The sequence below is a fragment of the Megalobrama amblycephala genome, linkage group LG5, assembly GCF_018812025.1.
Source record: "Megalobrama amblycephala isolate DHTTF-2021 linkage group LG5, ASM1881202v1, whole genome shotgun sequence".
NCBI classification, from domain to species: Eukaryota; Metazoa; Chordata; class Actinopteri; order Cypriniformes; family Xenocyprididae; genus Megalobrama; species Megalobrama amblycephala.
Window position 1 is genome coordinate 20,949,053 of NC_063048.1, and position 18,890 is coordinate 20,967,942.

Here is an 18,890-nt window from a genome sequence, read left to right on the forward strand (position 1 = left end):
AACGAAACTGGCGCCGCGTTCGTTCCGTAAGTAGAATAGGGAAGGCGTAGGACATTCAGCATAATGAAGAATGCGGAAGCGGAAAGTACGTTCAAGGCAATATTTTGTTTATAAAGCATAAACGGTTGTATTTTTTTCGAAAATGACCGATCGATTCGCTAGATAAGACCCTTATTACTCACCTGGTATCGTTTAAAGCCCTTGAAGCTGCACTGAAACTGTAATTTTGACCTTCAATCTGTTGGTAGCCATTGAAATCCACTGTAAGGAGAATAATCCTGGAATGTTTTCCTCAAAAACCTTAATTTCTTTTCGACTGACGAAAGAAAGACATGAACATCTTGGATGACATGGGGGTGAGTAAATTTATCAGGAAAAGTGTATTTAAAAGTGGACTAATCCTTTAAGGCTGTGCAGTGAGTAGGTGAGTTTACCTGTTCTGTGTGATGACATTTAAATCTTGACAAAATTTTCGGTCATTTGAGACAACGCTTCCACGCCATTTCCGTGTTTTTACTGTTATACGGTAGAGGGCGCTATTACGTATCTTTTGAAAGACTAGAGAATCTCCGGATCAAAACACAAAAAGCAGCAGAAACAAGCGAAAGCATTGCTTATGCACGTTGTAGTCTTTGAAATTTTCTCCGCTTTTTGTCGAAAATGTTGCTGTTTTTATTAAACTTACTGACATTCGTGTTGATAAAAACATTCACATTAAATTTTTTTTTTTTTAAAAATACCAAAAATGCTGGCTGTGACTGGCAACTTTAAAAAAAAAAAAAAAAAAAAAAAAAACGCTAGCGAGGAATGTTCCGGACAACCTAGCCACAATTTAGGACATTTTAGCCACTTCTTAGCAGTCGCCTTTCAAGACAAATAAAAGCTTTAAAAAAATCACAAGGGTGTATTACTGATGTATTTAATATTGTAGAATAAAATGTGAAAATATCTTGCAGTATATCTTGAGACAGTATTTCAGACATTTACCCAAAAACCTATTTAAAAAAAAAAAAAAGAATAAAAATGGGATGATGGAACCGGAAGTGTTAAAATGCTAACTCGTTTTCTGGGTTTTGGCCTACAAAAATATCTCGACCAGGCAATACTCCATGCTTTATGAAGACAGCAAGATGTGCCTAAAATAAATATTAAGCTATCCTCACTTTTCCTAAAGGATGCAGTCCAAATGGCAAATATTGTAGCTCAGGTAGCATCTAAAACCAAAACATTGTGTTTGAAAACCCCATATTACTGTAGAGAGTTGCTGACAGAAGACATCTGTGTCCCTCCCACCGGAGCTGCCCTGCTGGCTCTGACAACAATCACAAAGCACATTTTTAGCTACATAAACTGTTAATTCCCCAGCACAGCTCTCCTTCCTCCCACAGGGCTGTGGTGATATCACTGATACAGTGTGAAGTTCCTGTCCTCCCTTTGTGGGCCGCATGTGGCTGTCGTATCATTTAATTGTGTTTCTGCCGTCTCACGCACAAATGAACAACTTAAGAACCCAACGGCCCTGCATTATGTTCTCTGTTGGTTTATATAAAGTCGTAAAAGTTGATTGTGTTTGACACAATTGATCTTTTGCATTCCAGGCACTATACTGTACAGATGAAGCAGTAGAGACTCGGATATTCCCAAGAGGTGAGTTTAGAAATGAAGGATTTGAACATTAGGTTGTTCTCCCAAAAATGATAATATGATCATCATTTACTCAACCTCATGTTGTTCCAAACCTGTATAATTTTCTTCTGTGAAAACTAAAGGAGATCTTTGAATAATGTCTGTGTTCTTTGTCCATACATGAAAGTCAGTGGGGTCCAGTGTTGTTTAGACATCAGTGAATTCCAAAATATCTTTTTTGTGATCCACAGAAGAAAGTATACCATCCTTTATGTGACATATTCATCCAGTATTTGTGATACAAAAATTTACCTCAAATCGTATGACCGATCAAGAAGAGATGTCCTATTACATTTATAAGTGATTTATAATTTTCACCTTCTGGATGATAAAATCAGTGATAAATGTGTGATCTTAGGGATATTTAGAGAACAGAATATGAGAGTTAGGAGTATTCAAAATCGCAATGTTGATTCACACTCAAATCAAAAAGGTAATTTACTGTTTTTCATTAATCACATGGGGGGAAAGACTTTTTTACAAACATTTTGGCTCTCAGACCTTCTTTAGTGTATTGAGTGCAAATTATCATTGACGTTTTGATGCAAGTTATATTGATTCACAGACCAAAATAAGATAACTGGATATTAGAGGGCATGGTGTAAACTCCTTTGTTGAAGCATGCCAAAGTCTTGCCATTAAGATTGTACTATCTTTCTCTCTCTCTCTCTCTCTCTCTCTCTCTCTCTCGCTTCTCTTTTAGTTATGATGGTCATTATTTTTAAACTATAAATAGCTGTGACCCAAGAATAGCTTTATGACAGCACTCTCTCTTTCTCTTTCTCTCTCTCTCTCTCTCTCTCTCTGTTTCTTAACTGAATCCTCTTTTCAACTCTAGCCATTAGACCTGGCAGGATCTGTCATTTAAATCAATTAGAGATCATCAATTGATGAAAACATAACTCTAATTCAGCAGTAATCTTCACAGAAGAGAGTGTTGGTGCATTTTTACATCATAAAAATGGACTGTTTGACACTTATTAGCTTGTGTAGAAACAGAACAACTTCTACCAAGACATTTGGTTCTTCTCAAGGATGATCTCATGCAATCAATAAATCAGTCTGAGATCTCCTTCCAAATACTCCAAAGCTTATGAGGAATGGTATTCCTTGTCTTTCTATCTGTCTCTCTGGCTGTCTCACCCACGCATATCCTAAAGTGGGCTGAGCTCAGTCTAGGGCTAAAATGGTCTTGATCTAAGGATGTTTCTGAGTCACCTTTCAGTAATGCGGTAAAGACGTTCTGGTAATCCAGATAACAAGCGTCTGTAGGAGGACAGTGACTTTCGGCTAAGTTTAGGGAATTGTGAGCGTGTGAAAGAATGGAGGTATGTTCATCTATTTGTGTGTCGAAACAGGAGGGTGTGTAAATGCTGAATGTATTAATAGGATCCGGTTTTTGACGTGTAGGGAGGCTATAGGGTCCCCGTTCATGGGCAGAAGGCTCTCAAAGTCAGATTTAGAGCTGGTAAGCAGTCAGGCATGCTGTAGGGAGAAAGTCATTTGGATCACATAACTGCATAGATCAACATGGACTGCATTGATTCAGTGTTTCTGACTGTTACTTAATAAGTGCCACTTATTAAGTAAATCAACAGAATAAATTAATGACTCTGATGGGTTAAAAACTTTTTCATCTAAAACCATTAAGACCAGCTTAAACTAGTTTAAGCTTTTTTTCAGCAGGTAAATAAAATGCAAATAAGAATATAGTTGTTAATATATTTGTGTATAGTTTTGATTGCTTAACCAGAAGATGACCAAACTGGTGTTCAGCTCAGTTTGCCGGGCAGTCAAATGATGTCCCAAATTGGCCAGGTTGAAAGAGCCAAATTAGAAGTAAGCCAAATTAGACAGATGAAAATCTTGGCAGGTTGTGTGGTGTGCCCTTATCCTAGAAAAACACAATAATAATAGGCTATGTTTCAATAGCTATATTTGTACAGTATAATTATTATTGCCAATAATTATGGTTTGGAATTATTCAGATTAAGATGCTTACATTACATAGGTTTGTCTATTTAAACTAGTTTGCTACCTTTAACTTCCATCTTGTTGATATTCGTCCACAAAGAGTTTAATTAGTATGCCTTGGTGTTGCTGTTCCCTTTTGCATTGCGTCATTTAGCTGATGCTTATGAGGAAAACAGAATCTTTCTCCTTCAGTGTGAAGATCATCTCACTGCCTGAAGAATACTGAAGCCGCTATATCACCTCTTCTCGCCATCAAACGAGCCTCACAGTGGACTGACGACCCTCAGCATGCAAGATGATTCAGTGACCTCCCCTCCCCATCCGGCCATATCTAAAAGATCAAATTTACTGCACGTGATGCAGCCTTAAGCTCTTCAAACGAAAATCTTACATTTTCATGAAAAGGGCATTTCCCCTCCTCTCAGTGCTGTGACAGGTGTCACTCTCTCGCTTCAGCGCGAGATGCAGCCTGTAGCACTTCAATTTTGCCAAATCCTTGCGCAGCTTCGCTCCAGGGATTGGTTTATATCGGTAGATCTGAAAGATGCCTACTTTCATCTCCAGATAGCCCCTCACCACAGACCATTCTTGAGATTCACGTTCAAGGGAGTGGCATACCAATATACAGTCCTTCCATTCGGACTCTCTCTGGCTCTGCGTACTTTTATGAAGTAGACGCGGCTCTCTCCCCTCTGAGGCAGATGGGGATCCGCATACTCAACTACCTCAACGATTGGCTGCTTTTAGCCCAATCGAGACAGGAGCTATGCGCTCACATATCCCTGCTCCTCAGTCATCTGAGTGTCTTGGGATTCTGAGTCAAATTTGGCAAGCGCTCGCTGCTCCCCAGGAAACTAATTTCATTCCTGGGGGTAGTATTCGATTCAGCTCAGATGCAGGCTCGGCTCTCTCAAGAGGCCGTGTTCCACCCCACACGTGGCACACGGGCCAGCACCTCTTTAGAGTGACCAATGGCTGTGGTCCCCTGGAAATCTTCTGTCATAATGGGATAAAACTGGGCTCCATTTCCAGAAGGAAAGTGGATGTGATGGATGCCTTCAAGATGGCTTGGGCAAAATAACCTTTGTCTTATGGGTGACTCCCTTGATGAGTTGGCACATCAACCATCTAGAAATGATGGGGGTAACCTTGGCCTTCAAGGAGTTCTGGACAGCAGGATGGTGGTTGCCTTCATAAACCACCAGGGAGGTGTCAGGTCAGGCAAGCCACCTTCTCCTATGGGCACAGAAGAATCTCTGCTTGCTGAGGGCAGTTCATGTGCCAGGCTCTTCGAATATAGGAGCGGACATCCTGTCCCGAGGTGGGCCACCGATGGGGGAATGTATAGTCCACCCCCAGACGGTGAACACGATATGGTGCACCCTCAGCCGTGCAGATGTGGATCTCTTCGCAACGAAAGAGAACTCCCACTGCCAGACATACTTCTCGAAGGAAATGAATGCACTAGCCCAGGAGTGGGCCTGCGCCTTTACGCCTGCCCCCTGTAGGCTTGCTCCCGCAGCTCCTCAGGCGGCACAGGGAAGAGAAACATTCGGTGTTTTAGACTGCTCTTCTGCTTTCGCATCAGTCAAGCGAGTTAGAGACCTGCAGGCTCGGTCTGTGAAAGCTTCCTGCTTGGAGTTCAGCCCTAACGACAGTAAAGTAGTCCTTAGGCCGAGGAAGGATTATGTGCCAAAGGTGCTTTCTACCCTAGTTAGAACACAGGTGAGGGCCCCTCCCTATACAGCTGTCAGAGGGGCCTCCAAGCTGTTGGTTCACAGAGCGACTTCCGTTCTGCGCTTGTAACACATGCGTGTTGCATTATGTTCCCCATAAGTGAGTGAACCGTTTCAAAAGGGAACGCTCTGATTACTCGTGTAATCCTGGTTCCCTGAGTTAAAATAGGAACAAGTATTGCATAAGCTTGGAGTTCTACTACATTGCCAGTGAGCCTTGCTAGACTCTGGTCAGTCGAAAGATTCTGATCTGACAGTGTCTCAGAATGACTGATATATTCAGTCAATCCCGCCCCTTTTGGCAGGCTGAAACGCTATTTTTCTGTGCAGTTGCACAGACGTGAACCAATCAGGCTTCAGGATTCAGAGAAAAAAAGAGTTTTCCCCATAGGTGTAAGCTAACTGACGCAATGCTAGTTCCCGTAATATATATTTTTTTGCCATTTTCAAATATAAAATGGCCATTTTCTAGCATACCCAGCCATTTTTTTTTATATCTGAAATGTAACACTGTACATTCAGTTGATATTATTTAAAAAAAAAAAAAGTATTAACTCTGTTTCTAGAGCTCCCTCAAAGTGTAGTTTCTTTTCTTCCACACGTGCATTTTGGAGAAGAAATGTGGTTAAAACAGATACTGTGATTATGGTTACTCTAATTATGCGCATAATTGTATTATTCTGTTTACATGAGCTTCAGCTTAATCACAGCACTGCCTTAATCGCATTATAGGGTGCATGTCATAGCCAGTATTTGATTCTAATGGCATTTTTGTTTACTTGTGTATAATATTTAGTCCGCATTTGATGCTTAATGCACTGGAAAAACTTATTTTTTCATAAAGAGATGTGAAGAACAGCGGGACTGATGCTGCACTCTATATGACAGACTTGACTTATGATGGATGCTCTTATCTGACATTTTTACAAACGACCCCCACCTTCAAATTCATAAGTCTGCAGAGTTCTTCGGGTTTTTTTTTTCTCCTTTGGTTTAAGGGTTCAGCCCCACATGTGTGTTCCAATAAGAGCTCCATCCCTGACGTCATGTCTGCAGGAGATTGGCTATATGGAGCTCGAGCACAAACTCCTGCCCTTGCACACACACGCGCTCAAACTTTTCTAAGAGTTTTCAAACTTCTGCTCGAGCTCAAATCGCGCGCACGCGAACTCTCTCGCCTCCTTGACTCCCGATTTCCCCGATTTCCGTTTCGTGCTTTGAAACTTTCTTTCACTCCAAGCATTTTCCCACTCTTTTAAGTTATGTGTTTTCTTACGGCGAATAGATGACAGCGCGCAAGGGTTTACAACTGCTTCACACGCGACAGACTGTAGCTGCACTTCTATAGTTTTATTTTTGTATCTTTCTTTAGTGTGTGTATATATAGTACAGAGTGCTTCTTTCAAACTTCCCCTACACTTTCACTTCTAATGGATATGGCTGTGCTCATGTGGGACATCATTGTTTCTCTAACGTTATTTATTTCTCCGGCTTTGATTTCGGCGGATAAGAGCGGCTTCAGGAAACTGTACGTACTACAGCCGGGACCGAGCGGTACGGACGGGGTTCACGTGAGCTCCATTTCATCGCTCTCAGGAGCGTCGGGACAGCCACACTCCTACAATGTAGAGCTCAAAGCCAGCTTCGGTGGCCAGGTCCGTACCCGCAGAATGGGTCACCAACCGAACCCGAGCATTCCGATCCGCCAGGACGCGCAGCCTGGCCGACACACAACCAGCCATCATATGAAAGTGTCAGGGTAAGATCAGATGCAAATATATGAAAGTACATAACACTTTACATTGAATGTCGAACAATATACTTTTTTTTTTTTTTTTTTTTTAGAATGATAATTATGATGTATGAAACTATACGAATTACAACAGTAAAAACATTAGGCATAATGAATTGCAAAAATCACATATTGTGACTTTTGTGTTATATTTTGATTAATTAATATTGTTTATATATATATATAAATATATAAATGTTTTTACCCAAAGTTATTTTGCAGTCTAAATGGACATAAAGTTCATTATGCATACAAGAAAAGTTAAAAGTTACTTTACCTGACAGTGAATACCAATATTGAGTGCTTTTCTTTAGAGACCCACCAAAATGTGCAGTGCGTCCATTGTAATGATAAACTTAATTAATTCATAGAAATAAGAATGTGTATGTTGTAGTTCCATTAGAGGTTTGAATCTTGCTTTTGATCACCAGTGATGTGTTAACAGCCAGATGTCATTAAGTGCAGATAAATTCAATAAGGCAGCGAGTCTACAGTGATCATAACATTCTAAAAAAGCACAGTAACATCTGTTGTTTCAGGAAGCCACACGAGCCAGTTTAAATGTAGGCTACCGGCTCCCCTAGCAATGAACCTGATGCCCCTTGAAAAGTTTCAGCAGGCCATTCACAAGATTTTTCCACATTCCCTATAATCACAATGAGTATTGAGTGTATCCCAGCCTTGTATTTCTTCATATTTTCTGCACTTTGGATCGGTTCCTCTTACTTTGCAGTGAGGTACAGTATGAAATAGCACAGTGGGAATAAGAGGACTGATTATATTGGAGCCTCAACCAGCTTTGGCCCCGGGCCCTCACGTCACTTCAGTGAGAGCAGACTTATGTCAGAAACCGCTCTGGGTGGGCGAGGAGATTTACCGGGATGGGGTGTGTCTGGGGGTTACAGTAAGGTTAGTATGTTGATTCGGTTTGTGCGTGAGTGTGACTGTTGATGTCATTGCAGAGTGAACGTCTGTGGGGGGCAGTGCTGTGTTGGTTGGAGCAAGACCCCAGGATCTCAGCGCTGCACTAAACGTGAGTTATGACAATTCTTTTGTATCATGCATGCGCTTGGGTTCCCTCTTTGTTCTGCTCTACACCACTTGAACTTCACTTTAAAAACTTGCTTGGACAAGGGAATCCCTTTAATCACTCTGGAAGTCAAGTTCAGTATGGTGTATTTGCTTTAGTTTTGCTACAGATGGTGGGTCTCACGTGAAATTCGTTTTCAACAAAATTAGTTAACCGGTCTGGAAGAGGGGGTTGAGTTTGCCTGATTAGGAAGGGCTTAAGCTTTCAACACAAAAGTTGCAGGTTCCATCGTGTTTAGGGATCATCAAAGAGTTACTAGTCCTGGACATCATCATTTACTGATCACATACTGAGGGTTCGGATTTACACTTATGCCCCTTTGCCTCCAAACACCACGCTATGTGCTTTTGAGCAAGATATGTGTCTTGCTCCATAGTCTCACTGCAATGCATTGTCCAGAAACACCCTCTGGATGCAAATGTGTACTAAATATAAGCAAGAAGAATTAAATTCACATTTTAAACTAATGGTTTAGAGCTCTATATTTCAGAGATGTCTTGAAGGGTTGGTTGAAAGTTCTGTCATCACAGAAGAATTAAAGTCATACAGGTTTGGGTCAAAGTCATGTCATTCCAAACCTGTATGACTTTAATTCTTTTGTGGAATACACACACACACACACACACACACACACACACACACACACACACACACACACACACACACACACACACACACACACACACACACACACACACACACACACACACAAAAAGATACATTAATTTTTTTTTTTTTTGTCTATGCAATGAAAGTCAGTGGGGTCAAGTGTTGTTTTGGACCCCACTGACTTTTATTGAATGGACAAAAACTTTTCAAAATATGTTTTGTGTGTTTCACTGAAGAATTAAAGACATGTAGGTTTGGAACTAAATGAGGGTAAGTAAATTAATTTTCATTTTTGCCTGAACTATCTCTTTAATGCCATGAGCGGTTGCTGTAGTTAAAAAGTGACATAAACTAAGACATTTTATAGTGTCCTTCATAAATAACCAGACAGACAGCTGCAGTGCCCACCTGTGAGTGGAGACAAAACGGTCTCCGTCAGATCTTAAGTGGTGGCGGCGGATGGTCTGTGATAGCATATATCAGCAAACATGGTATATCTCAACATGCTCAAGTTACAAACAAATCTAAACATTATCGCACACAAAATTAGAGCATCAACATGTGAAGTAAAACTATGGGGTTGTAATGTAAGGAAATGCAAAACATGACAGATTTTTGAATCTATCTGCATTTTAAAATTCTGTAAATGACTGAAATGTTTCAGTTAACACAATAAACAGAAAATACACAGGCACAAAACTTGAAATATAATATAGAAAACAAAGATAGTAGTAGTACTCAGGGAGTACTGCAGAGAATATGATAACCCAGTGAAAGGGCTGGATCAGTTTGTCCTTAGCCTGTGTGTTTCTGCCAGCAGGTTATATAAGAACCGGCCACTGCATGTGTGGAAGTACGTGGAGGCCACTGAGGAAAAGCAGGAGTTGCACCTCCACCCTCTGTCTGAGTCTTACCTCCAGCACAAATTCCTCTTACCCACCTTTTACACATATCCTAGACGATCAATATTGTGTCTACATCCCCTGTCTCCAGTGACATTCCTCCTTCCTTCCCCTTGTTTTTCAGGAATGATAAATTGACATTTTGTGTGTATGGTCTATGGCACCTCCAAGATTGTGTCTTGGATGTCTGCTGCATTTTGACAAAGTGTTTTGTCTTGGAGCCTGTGTCGAACATCAGGTGTACATTTTACTAGTGCAGTGATTATGCAGACAATTTCATCCAAGTGATCTTACTCATACATTAAAGTCAGTCTTGGTTCTATATTTGATGGATATGGTTTTGTTTCTCAGGGGCTTGTCTGCAAACTACTAAGCCATAGAGAATATGGGTTTTTGCAGATAGTTTGTAATTTTTCAGTGGCAGATACTTTATCCTTTCACAGCTTAATATTTTGAGACGACTACACGTCAACCATTTTAGTCAGGTTGATTTTCTTTAAAAGTGGAAACATTAATGCACTATTAAGATACTGCTCTATTTGTTTGAGCCTGACACAGCAACACTGATTTAACCAATAACTTGAGTGGGGTGGGACTATTTGTTGGACTGCTTAAACAGACTGATGTTTTGAAAGCACTACAGAACCACAATGAGTTGGTCTAAAACCTTTAGAATAGCAATATTGTACCAATATTGCCAGTTACTCAAACTTCCAAACAAAGCTAAAGAAGAATTAATTGTCACACCTCTCCAAGAAAACACAGTAGTGGCATTTTGATGGTGAACAAATGGCATTGTAAAAAAGTGTAATCTGTAAATAAGTGATTCTGTTTTGTTTTTTTTCACTGCTGAACTAATCATTGCTTTTGAAGGAATTGGTTGAGTGAATTATTCAGTGACTCATTCATAAAGTCACTTGTTCCCACCTACTGGTAGAACGATATAAGCTGCACTAGAATCGCTACAAATCCCCAACACTAATACACAGTAAAGTCTGTCTGAACTGAAGGTATGATATATATGCAAGTTTGTAATTAATATTATATATATACATAATAGTGAGACAAAGATGGAGAAAAAGAGAACCCCCTGTTTACAGAAAGGGGCCCTGTTTACACAGGCAGAGGAATCACTTTGCTGGCCATCTGGAGCGAACCCAGAGCACATTCCTGCTTAGCCATCCCTTTTATTTTCAATAGAGGCGTCTATAGTTTGATGTCAGTTGCACAGTGAGTGGACTGAGAGCACTTAAATTTGAGCTGAAATGTAACAGAACGTTTTTAATGGAAGACCTTGCAGGAAAATTGAGTGTGGAAAAGGGAAGCCTCTTTAACACCTCAGAAAATGTCTCTATGAACGTTTTTCTGCTGACTCAGGAGATCATGGGTTTATATTGTTTTTTATTTGTTATACCACTATATTGGCACTAAACCATTTGTTTTTATAACCTTTTTTGAAAGGTTATTCTCTTAAGCGCACAGAATCCAGTATTTCTGCCAAATCGCTGGCGTCAGCCCATAAACGTGCCTTATGATAGGGTCACCATTATGTATTATGTAAGTAAATTAAGAATAAAATATTACCTTTTTCGTTCATCTGACAGCAGCATTAGATGTTATAATTCATGGTGACTGGGACATAGCAGTGAGAATTAATCATGGGTCTACCATTTTTCATCAGTTTCATTGCTCATATATATATTCTATATAGGGGAAAAATGAAAAAGTCCAGGTTGTAGTCAGTACCTCCCCTTGTCTCTATATATCTTCCTTTCCATTTGTGTTTTAGAATTACTATGTCTCCGCTCTCCACCTCTCCTGTCTCAAAAGAGAGACCTGATCGTAAATTTTCCTGCTAAATGTTTAATGGGGTTTGATTTTTCAGGTTTTAACGCTCACCTCACTCAGAAAGTGCTAACAAAGAGAATTGTCTGAATAGAAGCAGCTTTTGTTTTTCCTGGCTGGTTCTTCCGAGCTGCATGGAACTTCATAGGTGAAGTGTTTTATCCGGAGCTGTCAGTCATCCAGTAGTCCTTTTATTGTACAGTGCAGAGGGGCACTCGGATATTGGCCTTCTTATTTTACCACCAGGATATTGCACTCCAGTTCTTTATCTCTAACAGAACAGGAAGAGTGTTAATCCTGGTTCTTTTTTGGCTCATCATGTCCTATAAATAAATAACAATGTAGACCAGTGGCCAACTTACATGCACTGCTAAATATTTGAGCATTGCACTATTAAACTTAGTTGAAACATAACCCTACATATAAACTAAATATTTACGGAAGACTTCAACCAGAAATAATAGTTGGAAAAAACTGGCAGACCAATTGGATTGCATCAATGAGCTCATGTTTTAACTGACAGATAAATGATGTTGACATTTACACTTGTTTATATTTGTAGAGAGGGAACTTTACGTGAGTAAATGAGTTCTTAGCGGCTCTGCAGCATGAAACCAATCTTAACGGTGAACTTTGCAGTGTGCCTCACCCTGTCATTTTTGCATGCCAGGGTTTCAACACACACAAAAATACATTAAAATCAATATCACATTTTCTAATTTGTTATATTAGTATTTATTTAATTATTTATAGCCATTTAGATACAGTTCCTGAATATATATTTATTTATATATTTAATTTTACTAATAATTTTATGATTTTATGTAAAATTTTAATGGAGAATAACACTGATTATCTCTTTACCATGGCACCTGTTAGTGGAAAGGTGTCAGAATACACAGTGCATCACAGTTTGTTGCGTATTAGGCTCCACAGCTGCAGACCAGTCAGGGTGCCCATCCTGACCCCTGTCCACCACCAAAAGCGGCAACAGTGGGCATGTCAACTGGACCACGAAACAATGGAAGAAGGTGGCCTGGTCTGATGAATCACGTTTTCTTTTACATCACGTGGATGGCCGGGTGCGTGTGCGGTGCTTACCAGGGGAACACATGGCACCAGGATGCATTTGGGGAAGAAGGCAAGCCGACAGAGGCAGTGTTCTGCTGGGAAACCTTGGGTCCTGCCATCCATGTGGATGTTACTTTGACATGTACCACCTACCTAAGTATTGTTGCAGACCATGTACACCCTTTCATTAAAAAAACGGTATTCCCTGGTGGCTGTAGCCTCTTTCAGAAGGATAATGCGTCCTGCCACAAAGCAAAAATGGTTCAGGAATGGTTTGAGTATCACAACAAGTTTTTCCCCAAATCCAATCCAATCGAGCATCTGTGGGTTGAACAAACTAGTCCGATTCATGGAGGCCCCACCTTGCAACTTAAAGGACATAAAGGATCTGCTGCTAACATCTTGGTGCCAGATACCACAGCACATCTTCAGGGGTCTAGTGGAGTCCATGCCTCGACGTTTAAGGACTGTTTTGGCAGCAAAAGGAGGACCAACACAATATTAGGAAGGTGGCCATAATGTTATGCCTAATCGGTGTATATAGTACATAGTATTATGCTTATTCTGTTTCTGTTCAACTGCACATTACTTTACGGAGATCTTACAAACTAGCTAACTCTTGCCTTAAGAACAAATAGTGGAACTAAGTTCAGACTACAGTAAGTAGTAGTGATTAAGCCCTTGGTGAACTTTATGTCCCAATTTAAATAACACTGGCTGGTGCAGCACTGTTGCCTCACAGCAAGAATGCTCCCGGTTTGAGCCCCGGCTGAGCCAAGAGTCCTTTCTGTGTGAAGTTTGCATGTTCTTCCCAGTTTCCTCTGAGTGCTTCAGATTTCTCCCACAGTTATATGGATTGGCCAAATTGGCTGAAGGTGTGAATGCGTGTGTATGTGTGAGCCATGCCATGTAATAGGGAGGGTTGGGGAAAGGCCTGGCAACCTACCCTGCAAAAACATTGCCAAGAAAATTCATGGACAGTCTCTCACATGGGGCGAGAGATGGCCAGAGAATCACCAAGAGTTGGATATGACTGAAATGGTAATATAGACAGATAGATACGCTTGTCATAATGGACATAAAGCGTCAAGCGATAAAAGCTTCATGTCAGTCCGTGTCCAGGTAGAAAAATGGCTTGTTACTGAAATCTTGTTGGTTGGGAGGAAGTGTTAAAATATAACTTAACAGATTTAACAGATTTCTGAGAAACAGAATTGATTGTGACTGTGAAAAACCAGCAGACATGTTTGAAAGCTGTTTGAACAGATGTCATGAAGTGAGCCTAGTTTCAGTCTACAGAATGACTGCCACCTTGTTGTTCTCTCTTCCCTGAGGAGTTTTTGTGCTTGGATTCGCCATGTGATATGCATTCAGAATCTTCTCAGACTTTCCTTGAGCTCTTTTATTGGATTGAGATCATCAGGAAACATTCAGAGCATTTTTGTTTTTCTCAGACAGACGTGGGTTTGGGGGAGTTGATGGGTGATTTAATTTGTCTGCACAATGGGAGCCTATGTAGCGATGAAGAGTTTGCGGATGGTGAAAACTAATGTAAATTTAGGACCAGAGTAAAATTTTTGAATCGATGACAGCTTCGATTTAATGCCACTACATAATTTAATGTCTAATTTATAGTTTGTTTTACTAGTTTTACAACATGTAAAATGCAATGAATGCTCATGTCTTTCCTCTGAGCCTGGATTTCTCATATTGCTCATCTGAAGTGTTTGAGTGTTTTTCCTGAGCTCAGGCATGTGTGCACAGCTCACCGCCGAAAGACTGCTCAGTCTATTTCGTCCCTCAACTGAACACGGCCCAAAACGTTCACGTCCCTCGCCAGATAAAACACAACATGAAAATATTTCACCTGGGCTCCACAGCACGGCAGAGAGACAGATACGTTTTTCCTGGCTGTCCGTGCTGAAAAAGTGTCCTAGATCTGCAGGAACAGGTGACTAAGTTGAGGAACCTGCTGTGATGGGCCTGAACTAGAGAAGAGCTCAACTCTGGCTCTCCGAATTCAATAGTTGCACCCCTCTTGCATGTGGTAATTCACTACAGACAAAATAAATTCTGTTATCAGTTGTCATTTCAAGCTGGTTTGGAGTGACATGAGGGTGAGTAAATGATGACAGAATCATTTTTTTTGGTGAGCTATCACTTTAAGGCTAATAAAAATACTTATTTTTCCAGTTTAATTAAAGCATGGCTTGTTAGAGAGGAGTTTGCTGTATCACCACGACAACTTGTGAAATGCCTCTCCTGTCTGCTCACACTGCAGGCTTCCAGTCCTCAGGCAGTAGCTTAGCATGCTAACCCACATGTTACTTTCTTGTTCAAGCAAATCCAAGTTGTACCTTTCAGATTCAACACGTTTGAAGCTGTTGGAGAGCTGTGCAGCCTACAGATCCTCTTGAATGAGCTCTTAGATGTGTTACACATATAAAGCTCAGTGGAGAAATGGCCCGACCGCAGTCTCCTTTAATTGGCTCTGTGTCTGCTGTGAAATACTAGCAGACTGAAATGGGCTTATCGACCATTCTGTCTGGGCGCATTCAGTTGTGCGTGAGCTCCTACATCGCTGAGCACGATGAGGGTACAATGCAACACATTTAACACCGATTTCAATATTGACTTGAGGGGATAAAACTAAGAAGCAGCTGGACATGTTGGAATTACCCAGCTCTGCTCCCTGTAGCCCGGTCATCTGAGTCAGCAACATCGCCCTTTTATTTCTCTCTCATGCTTTCTTTATCAGTCTGCCTTTCTGAGGCCTAACTTTATCTCTCACTTTCTTTTTTTGGTGCTGTTCAGTTTAGTCAGCACTCAGCAGGAAGGTTTGTTTGAAGAGGCATTGAGCAGAACGTTTAACCTCCACATTGTACAGTAGCCCATAGCATTAGTCATGAGGGCTGGTGAGACACTCTTGCCAAACTTATGATGTGCTGACTTTTAGCTGCACTCTGTACAAGTTACATTCTAAATTTATATGGAGAGACAGGGTGCTTTGTGTGGTAACTAACTATGTGTGTTATCTGGGGGTAGAAGGGTTAACTCTATGTGTCATTGACCAATTTGATTCTCAATGGCTGATGCCAATAGCTAGTGACCTGGGTGGCCAAGATAATGCTGATGTACACTATCATTCAAACTATCAATTTGGGGTTTTAGAGAGTTTTTTTTTATTGTTGTTTTGTTTTGTTTTTTTGAAAGAAATTTCATACTCACCAAATCTATTTAAAAATAAATAATAATAAAAAACATAATATTGTAATATAACTTTTTAATATATTAACTTTTTCAAATTTTTATTTAATTTATTCCTTTGATGGCAAATTATCCAGTCTTCAGTGTCATTCTAATATGCTGATTTCTCAAGAAACATTTCTTATTATTATCCATGTTGAAAACAGTTGTTCTGCTTAATATGTTTGTGTCCATGATACATTGTTTTCAGGATTCTTTGATCAATAGAAAGTTTAAAAGAACTATTTGAAATCTTTCATAGCATCATAAATGTCTGTCAATTTAATGCATCCTTGCCAAATAAAAGTATTATTTCTTTCAAAAAAGAAAAAAAAAAAAACTGATGCCAAACATCTGAACAGTATGTGATAATATGTGATATAAGTGAGTTTAATTGACCGTTCGCAAAGACCCGCCCCCTTTAGTTACTGTTGCTATGTCCGACAAGCCATGACGATCTCTTGCCATACATCATGTTCTCACGCAGTGAAAAATACATTGCAGCAAAGAGGACACTGCCAACGCGTCGACAGACAAGACAGAGCAGGTTACTTTTGAAATGAAACAAAGTCAGATTTAAAATGTTGTAATTTTTAAAGAAATTTAAACTATAAATATTTTTGTGGCTCTTCTAATGTGTCGTGACAGACCGTTGTAGCGCCTCAATTCAAGCAGCTGGTGAACTGATAATCTCTTCCTACATTTATAGCATCAAATAAACATGAATGAACATCATAAGGAATGTTGTTTCAATCACGGAAAGATGTCAGTACACACCATTTTTCAAGTTAAAGTCCTCGTACATTAATCTGCTAACTCCCCTGGCTGCTTTGTCGGACAAAATGGCGGATTTGGCGTTATGATTGGTTAGATCGCCTGTCAATCAAAACTCCTGGGGAAGGGTCAATTATCCAATTTAGTTTAATATTTCTATGGAATTTTTACATGAAATTCATTACAAATTTTTGAAACCCAATTGACCCTTCGGCGAGAGTTTGATTGACAAGCGATCAACCAAATCAGAACGCCGATTCCGCCATTTTGTCCGACAAAGCAGTCAGGAGTTAGAAGATTAACCTCTGTGTACTTAAACTTGAAAAATGGTGTGTATTGAAGTCTTTCCGCATTTGAAACAACATTCCTTCTCATGTTCATTCATGTATATTTGATGCTATACATGAACTAGTAGGAAGAGATGATCAGTTACGAGCCTCTTGAGCTGAGGCGCTACAGCAATCTGTCATGACCATGGTCACGACACATTAAAGAGCCACAAAACGTTTTTTATTGTTTGAATTTCTTTAAAAAACTACACAGTTTGAAAGCTGGGACTTTGTTTAATATCATAAGTAACCTGCTTTGTCTTGTCTGTCGACATGTTGTCAGTGTCCTCTTCGCTTCGCGATGTATTTTTCACTGTGTGTGGCGAGATAGCGCCACGGCTTGTCGGACAAAGCAACAGTAACTAAGGGGGGTGGGTCTTTGCGAAGGGTCAATAGGGCATTATCCATTGACTAGGCTGTTGGCAGATATTGCACGTGTCGTTTTGTGTTCCACAGAAGAATGAAAGTCAAATGAGAACAGAATTTTCATTGGCACATATACTGTTCCTTTAACTCATACAGCGCTTAACCTATATCTAAATGTGTATGTTGGGGTGAATTCTTTAATTTAAAACAATGATTTTGTGTGTACAATTGTGTCCACATGTGTATTCGGTTTGTATATATGTGCGAGAGGAGGTGTACAAGGGCATGATATGAACAAGAACAGTGTTCTTGTGTGTGCTCCGTTTCTGAGGTCTGTCTCATTTTGTAACCCAGAGCCCCAGAGGGCCAATGAGGTACAGGGGAAAAAGAGGAAAAACCTAGTGAGGGTGGAAAAGAAAACAGAAATCCCCTGCTGTGGGTCATGTCAACTGAAATGAAAAACTCCTCAAACCAGGGAGAGTGGTTTTCATGATGTCATATTTGATGTAATCACTCTTACCTCTGTCACAAGGCGTGTGTATAAAAATCTGTGGTCATTAAATGCTCATTTTTATCCAGCTTGTGTGTGGTTTTGTATGTTCTAGCTATAGTTGTGAGCAAAATTCAATAAAAGTAGATGTCATCGATTGAAAATATAAATTAGGTAAAATCTTAAAAATGCAGTGTAATTTGTTCATATAGTTTATATCTTTATTAAATGTATATATAATTTGATTTTCATTTCTATATAATCTTTTTTGCATACAAGTAAAATATGTAATTTTTGAAGACAGCATTGCTTATCTAAAACATACTGTACTCTGAAGCCAGGACCACTAGGTCTTGAGTAGTTATGCATGAGGATGATAAGATGACTATCTGTAGCATTTTGTGTAGAGCAGCTGCTCTTCACTCTGATGTCATAGAAACTGTTGATGAGGTCATCCTTTCTAACTTCTGCCTTGAGCAATGGGCACTGATCCATTTCCTATTTAAGAATCTCCACAGCACTCAATCAGTTAATATGACTAACTGTAAATTTACTAATGAGCTGCAAGCTGCTTTGATTTTGTTGGTGTGTGTCTTTGTGTGTGTAAAAGTGTCTGTATTCATTGGCCACAGAGGCCGCTAGGCTCTTTGTAGTTGAATGACAGCTTTGTTCCTTCTACCCAATGATGTAATTACAGACCACAAGTCAACACCCGGTTATCCACTCATTTTCCCTCTCTCTTGCTCTTTCTCTTCCAGTCTATCTTTCGGTTGCCATTTCTTTCTCTCATGATATGTGCAGAGAACAGTTCTGGCCGCCTTCTTCTTTTTTTTTCTTTTTTTTTTTAAGACATTTTGTTCCTCACAACTTAAATAGTGTACAAAAACTATGAACTTACAGACTCTCTAAAGTATTAATCATGCTGAAAATATTATAGAAAATATCCACTTTTCAGAGGTATATTCCATGTTAAGCATGGC

At 39.9% G+C, this 18,890-nt stretch overlaps 1 protein-coding gene across 8 annotated transcripts in view; it reads left to right on the forward strand.

The window, feature by feature from the left end:
• The first annotated feature begins 1,616 nt into the window (after nt 1-1,616).
• The window catches only part of ltbp1 (latent transforming growth factor beta binding protein 1), a 102,632-nt gene continuing 85,358 nt past the window's right edge, over nt 1,617-18,890 (forward strand). For 5 of the 8 annotated variants that reach the window (XM_048191154.1, XM_048191156.1, XM_048191161.1 and 2 more), the window contains exons 1-2: nt 6,485-7,155; nt 8,151-8,221. In XM_048191154.1, the coding sequence (XP_048047111.1) occupies nt 6,827-7,155; nt 8,151-8,221 (400 nt within the window). In that variant the 5' untranslated portion in view covers nt 6,485-6,826. Of the gene's footprint in view, nt 1,648-6,483; nt 7,156-8,150; nt 8,222-18,890 lie in introns of those variants that run through there. The other 3 variants (XM_048191157.1, XM_048191160.1, XM_048191159.1) reach the window with 2 other exon arrangements.